The sequence below is a fragment of the Plectrocnemia conspersa genome, unplaced genomic scaffold (genome assembly GCF_051122295.1).
Source record: "Plectrocnemia conspersa isolate PC_06_02 unplaced genomic scaffold, ASM5112229v1 ptg000006l, whole genome shotgun sequence".
Classification (NCBI taxonomy): domain Eukaryota; kingdom Metazoa; phylum Arthropoda; class Insecta; order Trichoptera; family Polycentropodidae; genus Plectrocnemia; species Plectrocnemia conspersa.
Genome location: NW_028277170.1, coordinates 19,753,879 through 19,775,767, shown reverse-complemented (window position 1 = coordinate 19,775,767; position 21,889 = coordinate 19,753,879). Strand labels below are relative to the sequence as shown.

General features: G+C 31.2%; 1 protein-coding gene and 1 long non-coding RNA gene across 3 annotated transcripts; one reads left to right on the top strand and one right to left on the bottom strand.

Moving 5' to 3' along the window:
- Positions 1 to 3,306: 3,306 nt before the first annotated feature.
- On the bottom strand, positions 3,307 to 11,134 carry LOC148234457 (D-3-phosphoglycerate dehydrogenase). Of its 2 annotated transcripts, none has more exons than XM_088188456.1 (8): positions 11,092 to 11,134; positions 6,121 to 6,260; positions 5,822 to 5,973; positions 4,624 to 4,843; positions 4,369 to 4,501; positions 4,180 to 4,295; positions 3,572 to 3,674; positions 3,307 to 3,499 (listed from the first exon to the last, which is right to left on the bottom strand). In XM_088188456.1, exons 2-8 carry the CDS (start codon positions 6,250 to 6,252, stop codon positions 3,369 to 3,371), a joined length of 987 nt encoding a protein of 328 aa, XP_088044582.1. In that variant the 5' UTR covers positions 6,253 to 6,260; positions 11,092 to 11,134; the 3' UTR covers positions 3,307 to 3,368. The 2 variants fall into 2 exon arrangements, with proteins under 2 accessions (XP_088044582.1, XP_088044583.1); XM_088188457.1 differs by lacking the exon at positions 11,092 to 11,134 and adding an exon at positions 10,790 to 10,886.
- Positions 11,135 to 13,594: 2,460 nt separating this feature from the next.
- LOC148234456 (uncharacterized) lies at positions 13,595 to 14,184 on the top strand. Its single transcript, XR_015809936.1, has 2 exons — positions 13,595 to 13,905; positions 13,968 to 14,184. It is a non-coding gene; the product is annotated as an uncharacterized LOC148234456 (long non-coding RNA).
- The last annotated feature ends 7,705 nt before the right edge of the window (positions 14,185 to 21,889 follow it).

Genomic DNA, 21,889 nt, shown 5'->3' with positions numbered 1-21,889 from the left:
TAGGGATGGCTGGCGAAGTGAAAACAAAAGCGGGTATTGCATACATGCATTTCTTTCTATTGCATGCAGATTTTCATATTCATTTAGTAATATTTTTACCTAATAGTCCAAGCAATATGCTTCACTAAGCATTGGTGTTAATTTTTTTTATAATAAACGGGTGTGTTTTTAAATCAAATTTAATGTCTACTTTATTTTTTTAAGTAAATAGATATTAAAATTATATTTTTTTTATTCTTGTAACGACTAAATATTATTTATTTTTATTACTGTAAGCATTGAGAGTACACAAAAAAGTTTCGAATTTTAAAAACACATAATATGTATAGCATCATTTATTTAAAAATGCATATCAATGATTTGTTTTAAATGCATATACTATGCTAAATTGTCTGTGATTAAAAGACTTATAATATTTACATTGACATTTATAACATAAATTTAATTAAGGTTACTTTTAACACGAGTATAAATAAATAAGTATTAAATGTACAACAATAAAAATAAATCGCATCATAATCACAAAAATATCACACAAGTTCTTACGTATAATCGTAACTCACAAAAAATAATGAGTAATATATTTTATTGGAATAAATTGGCGAGTGGTGGTATGGCTCTGGCCCCTTGTATAAAAATTCAGGAAGCATCCAGAAGCCGTGGATCAAAGACGATATGTTGTGAAAGACAATGTTGTCCCAGATTTATTGCTCCAAAAGAGGAAAAATTTGGCGCCCGAATTTTCGTTTTTTTTTATAATTAATGAAAATAATTTTTAATTAAAATAATAAATATATCAATAGTGGCCAAGGTATTTGAATGCTTTGGTTTTGCTAACATGGTGAATTATGCGAGCTGTACTCGAATTATTTTTTTCTGTCAATTAATTAAAATAATAATAATAATTTCAATACCGGTAATTATAGATTGCAATAATAACGGTATTGAAAAGTTCGGTTTTATTGCAATCGCTGACCGCGAGTTTATCACAGTAAATTATCAGCGAAGATAAATGTATTTGAATAACATAACTTCAATTGATGTCCTAGCAACCGAATATAATCAGACTCGTCGACAGGATGTAGCATAAAAGCCTCGCGGCGCCGCCTAACAAGGGGGCGGGTGGTATAAGAGATAAAATTAGAACATAAATAGAACATTCTATCAATAACAAACCCAGTGAGTTAAGAATAAATTTAAATATCAATCACGCATTAGTGTAGATTTATGTCACACAGAATTTGCTTCACAAATTATAGGGAAAATAGATTTCAACAAATCAAAGCAACCTGAAATTGATGAAAAACTAAAATAAAAATAAACACCACTGGAACTTCCTCCTATAAAAATCATAACAATGAGATCTTTCTATCAGAGCCAGGAAGAGGCGAATAATCAAGTTATATCGCATATTACAAATACCGAGTGAGCGAACAGCAATGTCACAATAAAGATAGATAGGTTGGTCTAGCAACTGAATCGATAGTGGCAGACAGCCTGCAATTCAAGTTGTTTAAAACTTTATTATTGTTCGACATTCCCTTTTATTAAGTTTTTCATTAAACAGCTTACTTAGTTATTCAATGAACATTTATTGATTTGCATGCGCTAAACATAAAACGTAAATGTATAATACAAGGTAAGCGGAAGCGTCATATAACAATTATATATAATATAAGATATATATTTTTTTATACGCTCTATATTTATGTGAAAAAAAGTATAAAAACCTATAATTCAACTGCTTTATTATTGTATTAAAGACACTTGTATCATATAAAAGTTGTAAAAATCTTCAGTATGCTGGCTTGTCAATGTTTTTAAATTTCATTATGGAACATTAGACATACCTGATTGGTTGTAATTAAACAAGTAATAACCCGTTGTCATAATGTCTGGTAAGTATGCTGGGTAAGGCATTATTTTATAGCCTAATACATTCAACTTTTGAAGGGTCGATCGTGTGATGTGTGGTCACACATAATCATGTAAGGAAATTAATATTATACTTAGTGCAGACAGCTTACAATAATCATATTTTTTGTATGTAATTTACTTGATGATCTGTTACTCTCAACGGTAGAGTCACGATTGCGTCCCTTTTTCTTAATTATCGTAGCTCAAACGGTTCACCTACCAATAAATAATGTTAAATGATACATACATATTTTAAATATACATTTTTAATTTAAAAATGTATTTCTAAAAAAAACAATATGACACATAGGATCTTGAAAATAGAGTAACATTTGCTATTTTTAACGTATTAAATTATTATTATCCTATTGTTGCGTTTATTTTTTAAATTTAATTTCAAGTAAGAAATTTAATTTAATTTTAATTTTAAGTAAGAAATTATTTTAATAATAACTAATTTAAATGGATTTTTTATTCATATAATGTTCATAATGACAACTACGTATTAAGAATGTAAATATTGCACACGGGTAACACTATTTTACTCTATAACTGATAATCGAAACGCACAACAATGAAGATGATATGCGCATGCGCGAACGCCACACGGTCAACACTATTTCAATATAACTGGTAATCGAAACTAAGATGAGCAACTTCAAATACGTAAAAAGTAACACTTGCGCCTCAGTGTTGCAGCTTGTAAAAATTCATTTTGAGATGAATTTATTTATCAGGTGAAATAAATTTAAAAAAAACGGAGAATAGTTTTACTTTATGGTAACTTTGTATTATAATTAAGAATACAAATATTGCACACGGGCAACACATTTTCAGTCTATAACGCGAAATCGAAACGCAAAACAATAAAGATGATATGCGTATGCGCGAACGCCACACGGACAACACTTTTTCAGTATAGCTGGTAATCGAAACGCACAACAATAAATATGATATGCGCATGCGCGAACGCCACACCTTGCCTGTTAAACAATAAAAACAAAATAATCGTTAATACTGAATGTTGAAATTTTAAGATTTATATGTTTTTAAGTTTCTGTATTTTTGTATATGTATTATTTGATTATACAAAGCTATTCGCCTATATATATTTAATTCGTATAAGTGAATTCTGGTACAGAAATTGTAAATGCGATTATTAAAACGATCGTGTCATATAATTTACATAAAAGTCGAGCAATATAAATTTTTATATATGTGTTTTTAGCTTCGAGAAACGTTTATAGTTGAGTTATATTTTATTCATGCAATGTTGCTAAGATGAGCAACTTCGGATACGTAAAAGTCACACTTGCGTATCTGAAGTGTTGCAACTTTGTAAAAATATATTTCAGCATTTTGAGATGAATTTATTTATCAAGAAAAACATTTTTTTTAAATCAGAGAATTACTTTTATTTTATTGTAACTTTTTTAATATGTCATAGTATTTCACTTGGACAAAATATTCGGATTGACTGCACATATTTGGGTTTTAGGCAGTTTTTTAGGATCGTTCAATGTTAAGAATTGTTCAGCAACTTCAACTGCTACTCTGACTTGAGCTTCAACAGTAGATGCACCTAAAAAGTTTTTTTGTTAAAACTTATAACAATAGACTATTTCATTGTAAGTATATTATTTAAAACACAAACCCAAATGAGGAGTTGCAATAATTTTTGGATGACGGATCAACTTCCAAGTGATAGGGTCCGTTGGGGGCTCTTGATCAAAAACATCTAAGGCTGCCCCTCCAACCTAAAAATAAACCACAATAAAATATTGTTATGTGAACTTGACAAGATTTTGTGATTTTGTGAATAGGCGCTTTCACGCAAAATTTTAAGAGAGAGGGATCCCTCTTTCTATTTTAACATAAAATATTTATATGTATAGTATATGTATAGTGTGATGTCAGACGTTGCAAACATATTTAAAAAATCATAATCTTACTTTTTTGCTAGTATAACCAACAATTTATTATTTAACTAAATTATTTTTATTTATTGATTTTATTATTTATTATGAGAATCATATTTTTCTTTAAACAATATCTATTAGACATTTTACATGAAAAAATATTTATTTTAGTCAAAGTCAGTCGTCGTGTTTCGTACATTTTAGCACATTATTATTTGTTCTAACATTTTAGAACATTTTATTTAAATGGTAGCTTACATTGAACTTTAATAGTTTATAATTAAATTATCTGAGAATAATATAAAACAGACATTAGATTTATTTAAACTCAGTTATGACTTACGTTATTGTTATTCAATTCTTGCAATAAATCAGCTTCGTTCACCAATCCACCTCTGCCAACATTAATGATGAATATGCCCTTTTTGCACTTGTTCAACACTTCAGCGTTGATCAGATCTAAGATAAAAATAAAATCGTTTTTATATATATATTTTAATTTGCAATTATTTTAGTATAGAAATGTACATACTTAAGGTAGAAGGCATCAAAGGCGTATGGACAGTTATGTAATCAGCCAATGGCCAAATTTCTTCCAGTTCCATCTTTTCAGTATTATACTGTTTAGCATCCTCGGCCGAAACGATTGGATCGTAGCCAATAATCTAAACAAAAATGGTGCGTGTAAAAGCAATAGTAATACAGCGATAGTTTTATATGTATTTGGTCTTAAAGCTAATTAAATTTAACCATACATTTTATTTTAAAATATAAAAAAGTTCAATACCCTCATTCCAAAAGCGTTCATTCTGACTGCCACTTCCCTTCCGACTCTTCCCAGTCCCAAAATGGCCAAAGTTTTGCCGCTGATCTCCGTGCCAGAAAACTTTGACCTTTCCCAAAGACCAGATTTTAAGCTAGCGGCTCCTTGGGTTATATTTCTCGCTAGGCAGCTGATTAGAGCACATGTCAACTCGCAAGCGCTGATTGCGTTGCCACCCGGTGTGCTGAAATTAAATAAACATTGGATTAAGTAAGGTGATTAGATTTTTAAAATATCAAAGTTGGATATTAAAAATAAAGGCCATCTTGGAAATTTTTGATAGAGGAGCACAAAGACGGGTAAATTGCTACGGGACCATAAAATAGTTCATCATGGAATTTTTTGTTTAAAATCTGTTACTATTCTTATAAGAATTCTTAAGCATTACGACTATTATTTATACAGCTGTCATTATTTATACACATTCCACCAAATTGTTTAACTTGAATTTTGTTCCATTTTGCAGAGTGCATTATTTTGAGTTTGTATTTTTAATAAAACTGAAAAATAACTTTCAAATGTTTATTTTTATTTTAATGTTTAAAAATAAAAATAATACATATACAGAATCTGATACTTCGCTACGAAATAATATCACAAAACTATTTAGGTATATAAAGTAATCTATAAGGAAACATTTAAATCTTAAAAATGGCTAAAATTAATGTGCTTCTTTTCAACGTCGTCAGATTTGTCAATAGCGACTTGCGCCTTTGTAATATATTAAATGTAATCTTAATAACATATGATAATTGGTTTAGAACTTGACTAAAACTTTTTTGTCTCTTAACGTCTAAAACGTAGGAGTGTCCCTCAGGTTTGCACTTTTGTAATATGATACTTTTCGACTGCACACAGTGTCAAAATGAACCCTGAGATTCATTGAGGACTATAAGAGTCCTTGACAAGTCAATAATACTTGACATATGTTTTATTTTTAATTCTAAAATAGCTGTCCCTGTGGTCCCATGTTTTTCTTAAAACGACATTTATTTCGAGTTTACCTAATATACATTTATACCAACTGTCTTTGGTTTAGATCCATTAAAATAATCTTCCACTCTTTGGCCTCATGTATATTTATCAATATGATTTTCATCTGGCCTATTTTAAAAAATGTTTTGAGACTCCTAATGTATTGCATAAGTGTTGATACACTAACTTGATCACTAATATTTTCTTTTCAGTTGCCGCATTCACGTCAATGTTGTCGACCCCTGCTCCGGCCCTGCCTACAACTTTGAGTCTATCTCCAGCTTCTAAGATTTCTTTGGTGACCTGGGTGCTCGACCTCACGATTAGAGCGTCGTGATTCTGTAAATTCAAAGATTAATTTAGAAACAAAATATTAGACTAGAAAATTTAAAAAATAAAGATCTGATGCAATTATTTGTATTAGGAATACAGACATACAAACACAGCTGCTATCGATATGACGCAACATAAAAAGTTTTTCTTTACCTTAATTTCGTTCATGAGATCGTCTTTTGAAAGTTTAGTCTTCACTGTGACGCTTATGCCGTTTTGCTTCAGCAAATCGGCACATTTGGAATCGACTGCGTCTGATATCAGCACTGACTTGATTGAAATCATGGTTTACTCTAAAACATAAACGATATAAGCATGTTATAGTACGTATAATACAATTAAAAACAATATGATATGATGCAATAAATTATATTTTTACAATATCCATAGTAAAGATAGGATTTGAAACAAATTTACAATGCATGAGCAATTGTAATATATTAGTATATAATTCAAACCTATAAATTTAAAGTCTAGACACTAATATGTATAAAACATGAAAACTGCAACTGCTTGATATTCTACAGCGATTAATGACGTTGGATTACTTGAAGTAGTTCTCAGAATATTTTTCACTCTACACGTTTATACTGTTTTGCATAAGAAAACTTTTAGCTTATATTATTAGAACCTTCTAACCATATTCTCAATGATATATAAATAGTATAGTTAAAGATAATAATTATAATGGTGCTTGGTTATTATTTTTTCTACATAATAAACTAGTTATGTTTCAGAACATAAGTACGATAATATGAGTTATTGAATAATCAGTAAGTAAACATGTAAGTTAGTAAATTTGAGTGCGTCATGGAAAACATTGTTATGAGAACTTCATAAAGCTTCTCACAAAAAAATAGTACCTCAAGTCATCGCATGGACTGATATTTATATTAAATTAATTGGCCGTGCAGTGCGAAAATTATTGATTTTATCTACATTGATATATAACGTATTAGATTAGTAACTAATACACAATTATCCATAAGCTAATACTCAAATTAAAATAACGCAACGCTATTTTGGCGCACAGTGCTAAACATTCAATAATATTATTTTTAAATCTTAATAATGATTCAAAAACACTTACTTAATTTTGGAGGGGGGAGGTAAAACCTTAATAACTCTTATTAGATGTGTAGAAAAATATAGGTTGCAATGCGATTTAGGATAGGATGCCACGGTATATTTCATATTACACGACCCGAATACCAGCTATTTTTAGAATTAAAAATAAAATATATAATCACTGAGTCTTATAACACAAAAGGGGCCACCGGGTGCCGTTTCTGGTGCACTTGGACACTATTGCAGCTGTTAAAAATAGAATTGCTAGAATTATCACAACAAAACAATACTAAAATAATTTTCGCTTTATTAGCAAACAAACATTTTTATTCAAAGTGAAAATACATATTCTGAAAAAAATATAAATTTGCACTATAACAACAATACAAAACCTTTTCGGCATTTTTTTGCATGTCACTATATCACGAAACGCGCAAAATTTAGTAAAGAAGTATCATATTACAAAGGCGCAAGTGGCTAGTAACAACCATGGCGTTAATTTTATCCATTTTTTAAGACAGCTTTTCAAACGATAATAATTTTAAAGGTTTCTTTATATAACTAAATAGTATTGTGATATTATTTCGTAGCGTAAGTAACAGATTCTATAAAAAAACACGTATGTGGCTCTTGGCATTACGGTGCGTAGCGACTGAGCCACGCATGTGGCGCGTGGCATTAGAACGGTTAAACGAGAACTTCATTTGAACCCGGGCGGATTGTTATAAACGGCCCATTTACACGCAAAAGACTCATAAACCGCTTATTTTAATTTACAAATATAATATTTGCCACCCGATGTGTTTTTTTATAAATTTAATTTAAATTAAAATAAAAAGAAAATGTCGAAAATTGTTTTTTTTTATAAATTGCGATACATTTATGGATATTATACGCAAAGCTTTTGCGACCGTCGTAGTTTAATTGGCTACGCAACGCGAAATTTCATGATATTTTACTAACACTAATTTTAAAATTGTACTAAACATATTATAGTAAGCATAGTGGTCAAAAAATTCTAAATCTCAATCTGCGAACACACATAAGTGTGTAGGTCGCCTTTATGACTTGATTGAGATAATAAATTGACCATGTTACGTATACATTTCTACATATATACAAAAAGTAGATAAAATAAAACATCACCCTATAAAAAGCAGCATTTTTTAAGCGCAAAAAATGACCCGATTACCACCGTTTAATTTATGACGAATGCGATTCGGCCCATGACGGTTTCTGTCTCCGGCCTTTCAGTGCTCGAGTAAACAAAATAGTTATTGTTCCTTCTATCCATTATGCTAAAATATTCTGAACTAATTATTAGAGCCGTGCGAAGAAAAAGCTGCGCCACAGACTGAATTCCCCCCCCCCCTTCCCTCCCACAAAAATAGAACTGATAAATGTATGATATATGTACATATGAATGGCACAGAAGTTTAATTTGAAAAATAAACAGCATACTACCGAACCAATGTGTAAAATTAATTGAATCGTACATTTCCAACAGATTACTCAGAATTAAGAGCTGGAGTCCCACAAGGAAGTGTCCTAAGGCCGATATTTGTTGTACACGTATAATTTGCCACAATTAGAGAATGTCACAATTGCAACATTCGCAGATGATACAGCAATCTTGGAAACGAGAAATATATACTGAATACTACCGAAAAACATCAACAAGCCGCTGTTAAAATCACCAATTGGGGAAAAGTGTGTGTCTTAATAATCCATAGATTTTTTTATGTATATTCTTGATTTATTGTGACGAAGACAAACGTTAAGAAATAATTCATAGAACGACTCATTCAAGGTGTTCTGGCCCTTGTTTAATTTACACAAAGAGCCCCGCAAAATTAACGATAGATTTTAACTAGATATACAAATATTAAAAATATACGCAAAGTCTGAGACTGCAAAACCGAATTTTAATTTCGTCGTACTTTTTAGCGTAATTATAATTTCACATTTTATGATAAAAATAATATTATTGTATGTTTTTATTTCATTTTTACTTTGAGAGCGGGGACCTACGCGTCTAAACAGAGATGTCAGTTCCAGAAGAGCGGGGGGGGGCAACATTTTGTGAGTCAGTGGTCGTTTTTTTAATATTACGATTTCATTAAGACTCGTGGTATTGCATTAAATGTCACGCATTTTTTGGGCCAAATTCAAGGAGGTCCCTGTTTAGAATCGTGCCGTCAAAAGGTAAAATCGTTCATATTAAGACCTTTTTTAACATTATTACGACTTACAATAAGTGAGAGTCGAATGAAGCATATCTAAACCGAATTTTGACCAATAGGAGAGCGCGAAAAACAATTATCCCTTCTCAGAAGTCAAAAATCCACGTCAAAAGCAATAAAATTGTGTCGGTGCCGTTGCAGTGGAAACGCTCGGCAACGAGCGTTCCCACTGCAACGGCACCGACACAATTTTATTGCTTTTGACGTGGATTTTTGACTTCTGAGAAGTGATAATTGTTTTTGCGCCCTCCTATTGACCAAAATTCGGTTTGAACACACTTTGATCAATCTGACAGCTATCATATTTTTAAAACACAGTGTATTTTGGACTTGATCTAACGAAAGTTTCATTAAATAAAGTTGGGTTTGGTTTAATTCCTGTGTGCTCGGTTTGGGTTTGAACAGCAAATGGACATTTCGTAACAGTCAAATTGAGTTTCATAGACATTTTATAGTAGCATATAATTTCACTAGTTAAATTATTTAATGATATTTTCACTAGTGAAAATAATACATACACATTAATAAGTATGTAAATGTATATAAATATAAACTATAACTACGTATGAAAAAGTTGAATTCATATAATCTCACTAGCACCTGCCAGATAAATTATAGTTTCACTGGTAAAAATCTACCGGTGAAAATGTATTCTAATATTATTTCACTGAAATGACATATTTTATATATTTGAGACTGTTTTCCGGGGGGGGGGGGCAAAAGTTGGTTAATCAATGGTCGTTTTTTTAATATTTGATTTTATTAAAATGTATAGTATTTTTTTAAATGAGATGTAATTTTCTAGGCAAATTCAAGGGGGAGGGGCAAATGCCCCCCCAGCCCTAAATGATGTATACTATCTACCTGCGAGTGAATCGGTTGTGTATGATCAGAGAGGGGCCTGGCTATGACATTGGAACTTTTATCCATAAAAACTAATTGTTAAATTTATGCTTTTGTTAAAAATGTCGCAATGTTTACTGGCAATATCATTTGACGAGTCCCATAACATCAAATTATTTTAGCGTTTATGATTGTATTTGTAGCATTCGTTTAAAATTCATATTTAAAGTTCAAATTTTTAATAATGATTTTGACCCCTTCCCTCCTTTTGCACGGCTTTGATAATTATTATTAGCTAAGAATTATTTATTTTTAATGTAATAGCTAAAAAAAATCCTAATCCTACGAGATGGCATTTTTTTAGTATCCTTCTTTGATATATATAAAATCTGTTCACCTTATATAAGCCTTACTATAATATAAAACTGTAAATCGATGTGGTAACTTATCACAAAATTGTGTGATAACACGAAAAGAGTTGAAAACGTGAAAACGTGATCAGTACGTGATACAGAAATAATGTAAATGGAATTTAATAGCGTTGCGCAAGCGAGAGGTAAATATAAAAACATACTATAGGCTTTTTATAAAAGCTTGAATTAAAATGCAGTGGATGAATCGACCGACGCTTATGGCTATATAACCGGTTTTTCCGTATTCCATTTTACCTGTCTGTTTCCGAGCGAATATATTTCGTTCCTATTCAAACGAAAAACACACGTTATGGTATGTTAATAGCTTATGTATAATGAGAATGACTTTAAAAAATTATCATCGAACTACGTCCGAGGTCAGAAGAACAAACAACTACGATAAGAAAATCATTTTGCTAATGCTTCTAAAAAAGTTCAAAAGTCATTGCAAACAATGAATATACATAGGATTATACATAGAAATTGTACTGCAATTGAAAAATTGACGCTGAATGCGAAAAATTAAATTGCTAATCTTGGGTTATGAGAAAACTTACACGAATGAATGATACTCGGAGGCTGCTGTGTTCACACTGCCCCAATGAATTTTTGACTCGTTGAAAGGCTCAGAGATACTAAACATTTTCGTGTCGAGCACGACGAAGTTATTACTAAAGATGCGTTGAATAACGGGATACCAAACATTTTTAATTTTTTAGCTAATCAATTTAATTTAATTGTAAGTACTATTGTGAATATTGACTGATTTAACTATCAACGTAAAAGTTTGTACGTTACGTTTATTTAAGGTGATCAGACGTCTTCTTTTAAGGAGGATTATCCCCCTTAATATTGTTGTCCTCATTTTTCCTTCTCGAACAACTATTTCAGAACTGACCTTTTTTAGCTTCCACGGCAATTTGTTCTCCTCGAAGAAAATTTTTTATTTTTAGTGTCCTCCTTTGATATTTTCACAATCTGGTCACCTTAATTGTATATACATATTACTATTTTCAGCGAAGACACTTAAACATTTTTGAATGACTGCTAAAGAGTAAGTGTTTCATATAATTGAATAAAAACCTATCAATTGAAACAATCGGTGAATTGAAAGCGCAGACGATTCGATTAAATTAAAATAAATACTTAATAAGTTTTTAACAAGGAAATCCTTACCGTGCCAAAAATGGCTCAAAAAAATAGATTTGTTAATTATTTTTCAATATTTTAATATGTTTTTTGTTGGAAAAAAGATAAAAAATCGCGTTATTCGACGAAAGTCATTCAAAAGGACTGAAAAAATAAAAAGAGCTAAAAAGGGTATGTCAGATTAAATACGGCAACAAATTAAGTGATTAAAAATTAACATTGTGTAATAGTAAATAAAAATCAAATCTTGGTCAGAATTTGATTAACAGCCTGGTCATAATTATATTATTCAGGGTCAGAATAAATATAAAATGGTTAGAATACAAATATCACACGGTCAGAATAAAAATATAAATATAATATTTGTTTTAGAATCGCACTAAAACTGTTGGACTGGTTAGGTGCGAGCGAGCGTTGGTTAGTACATTGAACACCGCATGATTAAATTTAAACGAATCTATCTAATTGTATGTAGAACGGTATTCAGAGTGACGGACGAAGCAAGAATAACAACAGAGCGGCGGCGGAGAGCACAAATTACTTGTTGTGTTGCCATCTCACAATGTTGCGAATCCAACCAAACAAGTTGGCCCTAAAACATATTGATAATGCCCATGTATTATTATGCTCACTATCTGTCAACATAAAACTGACCTTGAGGTTAAAATACAGATCATATAATATAAATACTATCTATTCTTTATAAATACTGACTGAAAAAAAGTGATTCTGAGCATCTATCAAAATACTTCTTAGCATTAAATATTAATTCTGACTAGTCCAATTTAAATTCTAACCATATAATATAAATTCTGACTATCTAATATTTATTCTGGACGCTTACATTCTGACTGATATTTTAATATAAATTCTGACCACAAACATATTAAAATTCTGACGCAAATAATACAAGCTATTAAATGGATAATTCAAGATAATATAATCTCGAGTATGTTTTTTTTAAGATATTCGTAATATAAGTCAGACGCAGAAATGTTGTACATTTACTGCAACACGAGACGAATGTATTGAATTATAAAATACTAAATCAACAACATGACATGACTGTATTTGAATAAATGTAGATATTTATAAGCATTTATTTTTAAAAAAATACATGTAAAATAAGACATTATATTATACGGTTTTATTTTCAGAAAAACCGATTAATATGGTATATTAACAAGACGGCGCAACTTACCACATATCGGGTGCAACATTGAATGTTTTGCGTGTAAAATTCCCAGGTTGCATTATTTCACGTTTTGGTGACGTCAACTGGCTGCCAAGATTATGTTATTTACCACCGTTATTTTTTGTCAACTTATGCCAAGATTTATGTCTACGCCGACAAACCCAAAACGCTGGAGCACCTAAAAAACAATATTCGCAAGTTACAGCCGAGATACCGCCCGAAATGTATGAAAAAATAATCAAAAATTATTAATGTACATTGGAGCTAACAGTATGGGCGTACACCCTAACTTTCCATCTCTTTCTTAATTATGAATAATGATGAAATGGATAGCTCTCAAACTGATTGTGTTAACGCAAATAGAGTATAGAGGTGGCCATTTAATTATTATTATTTTTTATAATTAATGAAATACAACAAATGTTCGAGTAAAAAGATATCCTTCGTTTCGTGTGTTCTTTTTATTTAAAAAAGTTAAGAAGTAATTATTTTTTATATTTGTATAAAAAATAAAACGTATTCTGAAAAATAAAGAAGGTTAATATTTATTTGATGAAATATTTTTAGCCAATATTTTAATACATACCTAAAATAAAAGTAAATATTAAAAATGTTCATTTTAAATTACCTAATAAATTTAATTTATTGGTTTCTATAAATCTGAAAAATATTAATAATTAGTATAAAAATTAAATAAAATGGCCAATGTAAACGCTGTTATAGCCAAACTGTCAAACGTCAATACATAAAAATGAGGCGCCTTCGCGAATGTCAGCTTTTTCTCCGATTGCGATAGATTATTGGCGTGACATCCCAAGATGGGTCTTCGCCCCCACCAAAAATGTTCTCTATCTGCTGTCCTGTCATGCGTCAAGTGCTTCCAATTAAGGGCTGCTATACGTCCCGATTTCGAGGTCTGTGTTTCAGTGTCATTTCAGAGTCATTTATCCCGGTCGATTGAAATTTATAATATTGATGTCAGAGAAGAGTGAAAGCGAGAGAAAAATGGATGAAATACAATGTTCAGGTAAGGTTCTATTTAGTTTTATTAAATTGAATCGCCCATTAATCTATATTAATTTATTTTAGATTTAGTACAGACGCATCAATAAAACATCAAATTTTGTCAGTCAAACTGAGTGTTCCAAAACGAACCACCATTGCTCCGAACGTTTTGCTCTTGAAATACCTATTATCAACCTTTTCATTAATTATTCTTTTGTCTTCAAATTTTTTTTTTAATTTCAATTAATAGTGTTAAAAAATTGCGCATTTTTTTATAATAAAGCTATGAATGTCGGTAAAAGTGATTTTTTTTTTGGTGTTCCCGTCAGTGGTACGACAATTATAGCATTCTATCTGACTACACTAGCATCTTTTGTCACATCGCATAATTATTCAACACGCGTTTTCAGTAAGATATTGTGACTAGAAGTGCTCCTTTTCATTTCTGAGGTGATCTTTTTTATATCTCTTGCGGCATCTCTAAATAGACAAAAAAAATCCGTGATGCCCATTTTTTTAATGTCTTTTGATATTTTCAAAATCTAATCACCTTAAGGAAGAGTTAATATAAGCGAAGACACGAAAAGTTATGAAACCCTGGCGCGTTTCTGATTGTTTTACGCTGATAATTCGCCATCGAGCAATAATAATACTGGCCATAATTAATTCACTAAGGATAGTGACTTATATACTGAGGTATACAAGTTTTCTTGAGAATATGTGGTGTTCACATTGCTCTTGACACTAAATTTGTTGATATGATGTTTGAGATAAGATATTAATAAAAATATATTTTAGTTTACAATCTAGCAGCTGTCGCTGAGACAACTTGGGAAAAAACTGATACGACCATCTGAAAAACCAATGTTACTATGAGAAGCTTGTGACAAATCTTATCGAATGCCTTTGCAATAATTGATGTACACAACGTCAATCTGAGTTTTTGTATTGTAGTCCAGTCAAATAAGGGTTTAACCTCGGAATGAAAGATAACAAGCTGAAATTTTGCACAGACCTTTGTTTTGGCGTTCTAAAGATAGGGTGAAAAGTCTCATAAGATATCGTGTCTGCTAATCAAGATATTAAAGGTCAAAGGTCATAAAAATCGTTTTTTTGCAAATATCTCGCCTCCTTTGCGTTGCATGTCATTAGATGTTTTACAAAACTTATAGAAAATAAAATTTTCTACAAGTTTGTTATGAATTATTTCTTCGTATGGTTAATGGTTTTCGAGATATAGCGCGGGGAGTGGGAAGCGCGCATCCGTTTATAGGATAACGCAAAATGTGAACTACGGAGCCAGAGCTACCTGCACATTTTTCCACAGTTTCATAGGAAACATCGCAAATTGTTATCTGCTGAATGAACCCATCTAAAGCATTATAACTTTCAATCTCCATATCTTCAAAAATCATCATCGATAATGCAAAAATTAATAGCGTATGGCCTCTGATACTTCTTGCAAAAGCGTGACCATCCAACATTTTGTCGACAGAATTCGAAGCATAAATTGTACTGAGAGCTTCCTTGATTCAGCTTCCATTCATTATATACCCTATGCATCCAATAAAAGACATAAGCATATGAAAGCCTCCTAGTTTCACAACTACTCTGGACAAGTCTGAGTTAGCATCTGAAGCTGCTACGATTTCACGTGCTTTTATGTACAACGGCTGATCAAAAGTTATTAAGCATGTTCTTTGTTCATGTTTCTTGGCAGTGTTTGTAGTACACTGTAATGTGTTGTAAATTGTGTCCATATTACTCGCAGGATGATGAATAAAAGTAAGAAACAGAATCCGAGAAGTTACAAAGTTCTCATTGTTTTTGTAAGTTGTTCAATAAATCCATTCCACCCTGGCAACGGTGAGATATTTTTCCACTTTCCGTACATCCACAACAAATCAACTACATTAAATATTTGTTCGGTTAGTTCTTCTACATCATTAAAATTTTGAACTTGAATCTCTTGCTCAATCCGGGTACGACATGATTTTCATACACTAGAAGGGGTATATGTGATAGTGCTGCTAACTCCTTTGCACTTGGTTTTGTTGTAAATTTCTTTATGCGGTCATCGGATATAACTTCAGATTTTGAAGTTATTATTTTTATCATTCCCATTATATGAACAGTATTATAGCCATCAAGAGTATAAATATTTTTCTGCATTATCCGCTGCATACTGTACTAAGGCACTTGACTCTGATGGTTGATTACGAGGCTGTGGGTGATAAACAGCTGAAATTTAACATTTTACAGTATCACTATATGAAGCGAAAAAACCTAAACTTGACAAAACATCCAAAAGTCTTTATGGATGTTTGGCCTATCTGTATTTCTTCTATGAAGAAATACAGATAGGCCTATTAATAACTGCGAATAAAAGGACCGTTTTCGTATGGAAGTCATTATAGCATGACTTATAGCTGTGTATTTCGTTTTAAAATGCCCCGTCTTTCCTTTTCTGTTCTTTATAATAACTTCTTGCAGAAAATGTAAAAAAGTTTTCGGAATTTCTTCATTAATATTTTACTCGGGGGCGGATAGGACTTGGTCTCAACAACAGAAGATCGAATATCTTCTCTAATAATCGCCGCAGCAGCTTCCACTACGCGCAAGTGTTCTTCTTCCGAAGTGCCTTTTTTATTTTCATACCAAGCTATGGATAAAATTTAAGCTTGAGCATCGGGAAAAGAAAAAATAGGGAATGATCCAATCTTTGTTGTAATTATAATGTCAGTTAAATATTTTTCTCTTAATTTGGAAATGATCTTCTTATCATCTGGTACATACTCCGTAAGGACATCATTCAACTCTTTCAATTTTTTCGCACAAATTTCTAGTCGAGCAATATTTCATTCATAATTCCTAATAATACAATAAAAAAAGTAATAAAATTATGGTTCAAACGACTTGCCGAGACCACTTTTTTCACGATTGCTTACTTTTTCAAAGCTTATACCAAGTTAAGCAGGTAGAAATACTCGCTGGATTCTATAAACGGATGTACGCCTCCCACTCTTCGCGCTATATCTCAAAAACGGTTAAGGATACAAAACAAATATTATAACCAAACTTGTAGAAAATTTTATGCTTTACAAGTTTTGTAAAGCATCTAATGACGTGCAACGCATAAAATGCGAGATATTTGCAAAAAAACAAATTTTGTGAGTTTTGACCTTTGATATCTTGATTAGCAGACACGATATTTTATGAGACTTTTCACCCTGTCCTAAGAGCTATCTTCACTTTCTGATGTGATGATTCTTCCTTTCTTACTAATATTCATGGGCCTGATTTCTACAAAATAATAATCAATACAATAATATAATTATGAAAATAAAAGTGTAGCTAGCAAGGATGAAATAACTTTCCAAAATGTTACATATGTTATTGTAGAACGTTATTACAAAATTAATACATTAAAATAACTAGTAATAATAACTAAAGTAACGTCACAATATAACTTATTATGAATTGTTATTGGTTATTAAGCAGATATTTTTAGGTTATGTTATCATTCCTAGTAACAAGTATTATCTTTATAATAATTTTTACTTACCAGTCTCACTGTCCGATGTAACTACAAAGTTATAATAATTATAAAGATCCATATTAATCTATTTTGTACATATTTTCCACCCTTTTTCAAATTTTAATTTCACAATACTTATAGAATGATAAAAATGATTGTTAGTTCCTCCGTAACTATGGAAACTAACTAACATAGCATGCATTTCAATTTTTATTAAAATTGCCTCACTTTCAAAATCAACAAACAATTAATATCATTGATCAAAATAAATCAATAGTAAAAAATTTACACAGTTATTTATAGATATGATTGTGAAATGATTAAAAACAGAAATTTTAAGTTAATTTCTAATGATAATTAGCTGTACCTCTTTTATTTAACAAAATGAACTTACACTTTCACAATCAACGACTCATCATGTCACATCGCTGCCGTCGTATTTTTCTTTGTTTAAATATACCTTAATTTAGTATTAAATACTCGCATCTTGTCACATACAACCTGTAAATTGAGTTTTAGATGCTCGCCGCCATTCTATATATCCTATGGTCACCACATTTTTCTTTGTTATTTAATTTGGTCAAACTCTTATTAAGTTATAGATGTAGCTGTCGTTCTAATTATTAATAAAAATGTATCTCAAATTCCTGGTATAATAACATACACTTTCATTGTCACGTAGGTCAAACCCGTGTAAAATATGTATAACTACAGTGTAATAAATTGAATAAAACACAGAACCATTTAGCCATTCGGGCGAAGCTGAGCTCTGATTTCGAATGTGTATTTCATGAAATAATGCATTCTTTGATATTCAATTATTAAATATTAATTCTGATAATTGATTTTAGACTGTTTTATTGTTGTAGATAGAGGTAAGAGAATGAGAGAAGAAAGAATAAATGAAACAGTAGAACGAAATAGATTACATAATTCAAAGTCACGTGCTACTGAATCATCACAACAACACGAAATGAAGCATGTTTAGTAAAAATTAAAGGATTAATAAAATGAACAATGTGAAAATAATCGACTACGATTGCTTCAATAGGTAACACTTGATCGTATTGTATTTCAGTATAATTCTGAAATTGAATATAGCTTACATCCAGTTGTAAATAGTTGTTGAAAGTATGAATAAAGTTTGCACACATTTCAAAGCATTAAAATTCAAAAATGCAGCACCTGGAATATGTTGTTTGAATGGTAAAGTTAAATTACCAGTATTGAATGTACCATCTGAGCCATTATTCTCATTGGTAACAATCAAAACATTTTTTGAATAACATATAAAATTATAATACATGCCTTCAAATGACTTTGTATGGTGCTATAAATGTAAGAACTGACAATTATATTCCAACATTCAAGATTCAAGGTCAAATATACCATAAAGCAAGCTCTTTGTTACCATTTCCCGATGCTGGACACAAATTCTTGCAAATTTATTTCATGAATGTACTTATAAATCGGTAAATACTATTATCAATCAAGATGAAACAGTAAGTTTTTCAACTGAATTAACTTATATGAATTTGATTTAGCTGGATTGCCACCACACATCATTAATTTGAAGATTGGTGTTCTTATCACTGTTCTTAGAAACATTGATCCACCCCGTCTTTGCCACGGTACCAGATTGACAGTCAATAAATTGTTAAAAAATGTCATCGAAGCAACAATTTTAACTGGCAAATTCAAAGATGATTCCAACAGATATCCCATTCCTACTTCAAAGATTGCATCTTACAATTAAACTGGCTTTTGCAATAACGATAAACAAATCATGTTGCAAGTATATGGATTGAATTTGGAGAATCCATGTTGTTCTCTTAGTCATTTATACGTTGCATGCTCTCATGTAGGAAAACCAAGCGATTTGTTTGTGTATGCCTCAAATTAAATCACCAAAAACATCGTATATTCCAAAGCATCACAATGATCCTGAAGTTAATTAATTCATTAATTTTAATTTATTTAATACAAATAAAATTAATATTGAATTGAAATTGAACATTTTATTGCTTTTATAAAAAATCCAAATGGCACTAAAGCTTAAGAAGAAGAAGAAAAAACAATATCAAAAACAAAACAGCAATGAAATAAGAAGAAAAAAATATTCCACACAATTCATGTCATTTTAATTGAATAAATAAATTGCTGTCGAACTTCAATTATATTTATTTAATTAATATACATATATACTCAAATTTAGCAATAGCGAAGCATTGCCATGTGCCAAATACAAAATAAAAATCAAATATTTTTTATTACTTGAAAAATAACGCAATCACTGACTTATAACATTTTTTATTGTGATAATTATTAATGAGATTTATATAACTGCGTTTTTCTGCTCACAATTGTTTGTAGTTATGAATCAAGCTTACTAGTGTGACAGTTAACTTGGATCTGTAGACGTTTTTAGTATATTTCATTTTGGAGAAGAAGTTTTCACACAAATAAATAGTAAAAAAATACACAAATCAATTTTTGCAATTAATGAAAATGTGTCACTTTAATAAGACCCTTATTATATTACAGCATGGATTTTTAGTATTCATCTTTAAACATATAGCAATACTGCAAATCAATCGTTTCCAAGTTCCAGATGAAGGGTATAAATGGGACTAAGCATTTTAAGCCTTAATTTCAAAATCATCTTAAGATTTGAGTCTTAGTTTGCTAACTGACAGGATAATACAAAAACTGAAGCCCAGAGACCATAGACAGCGAAGAATTTATGCAGATTGAGTATTAGAGCAGCAGTAAGTTGATTCTAAACTTTCAAAGAAATTATTCTTCTTTGATGAGGCACATTTCCACTTCTCTGTGTATGTTAATAGGCAAAATTGCAGCATATGGAGCGAGGAAATCCTAATGTGTTTCACGAGAGATTACTACATTCCCAAGAAGTAACTGTCAGGTTCGCATTGTGGTCAGGCGGTGTCATTGGCCCTTACTTTTACGAAAACGATGAAGGTCGGACTGTACTCAAGACCGTTTGACCAAATTATTAAAAAGATTTGGTCGAACGAGCCGCTCACATGCTCACTAAGGCCGGTTTCACACGTGCCGGTTGAATTTGCCCGGCACCGGGCTGGCGTGTTGTATGGGCAGCGTCGGGCCGGCGCCGGATGGATTCGTCCGGTACGTCTGAAATGGTCAGTACTAGCCCATACAACACCACTCCCATAACACGGTGCGGGCCGGTGCCGGGCGAATCCATCCGGCACGTATGAAACCGGTCTAAAAGTCATGTCTACGCCGGGCGCAAATTTAGTATTGCTTGGGGCGCCAAATAACCTAGGACCGGCCATGCACATATCGCACAACAATCGACGTTGGTTCTTCATTGTTTTTCTCTAGTGCACAGTCCACGGTAATAGAAGTCTACAAATCATTTTTCACCATGTCCAAAACTTTGTTTTTGGTATTTTTGCCGATCAATGAGATGATTTCTTGCTAGAATTTTTTCCCAAAATAATGCGTTTTGTAGGGATTTTTTATTGACCGTTTTTTCGTGTTTCTCTATCATTGAATCATATTTTTAAGACAGCGCAATAATTTTTTTTTATAAACTCACCATATTTTTGGTAAATAATTATCTGAAGATTCTCTAAATTCAATATTTTCTGAGACCATGGTTTAAATAATTTAAATGATTCTCTTTAGTAACTCGTTCCAGTGTTCTACTACACTCAAGTACTATTTATTCGACAAAGAATCAATGGTTCGACCAGTCGCATTTTTATATCAATTTACTTTTAAGCAATTGAAATGTTGTTTGCATATGTATTTTGTCATATGTTTCCAATCATTTGTTCCTACCCTTGCTAAATAAAGCAAATTCATCAATGCTAAGTATTTTGTAGCAAAAACAAAACGATTGATCTGATTTTAACGAATATCTATCAAATCCCAATCAACTGTTTTTCTTTGAAAATGTATTTGGTTAAAAGATCGTTCCTTTACATCTTTCGAGTAGTTGTTAATGATTGGTCATTTGAAAACTATTTTCTCTAGTTCGACTTTCAGTAAATTTTCGGGTCAATCCACTATATTGTCAAACTTATAACTGGCAATCATCTCTACTGAACTTTTTTCTACATCGTTTACCCCCGGGGGGGGGGGGGGAGAGGGTAAACAATACACGAAAAACATATGACATAATTTATGGAAGCCTCCTAAAACATTTAAAAAATTCATAGCATATATTTTTAAATATTTTAGGCGCTTTTTCCTTTTGGGTCGAACACTCACACACGCCACGAGCCGGGCCTGATTGTTATTTACCGAAATAAATAATACTGCATAAAAAGTTCTGTTCTTCGCGAATTTAAAGAAAAAAATATTTTATTTTCATATGTTAAATATATTTATTTACGCAATTGCTTACTTTTTAAGTCAGACTATTAAATCTACATAATGATATTTAACATGTAATATCAGGTTCGTTATTTCGAGT

What these genes read in the sequence shown, in the direction of transcription:
- LOC148234457 (XM_088188456.1), bottom strand. Translation starts at nt 6,252, where the DNA reads ATGATTTCAATCAAGTCAGTGCTGATATCAGACGCAGTCGATTCCAAA. An exon ending in AAGAAAATATTAGTGATCAA is followed by an intron (nt 4,844 to 5,821) that starts GTTAGTGTATCA and finishes ATTTAATTTCAG; the next exon opens with CACACCGGGTGGCAACGCAA. An exon ending in TATTGCAACTCCTCATTTGG is followed by an intron (nt 3,500 to 3,571) that starts GTTTGTGTTTTA and finishes AAAACTTTTTAG; the next exon opens with GTGCATCTACTGTTGAAGCT.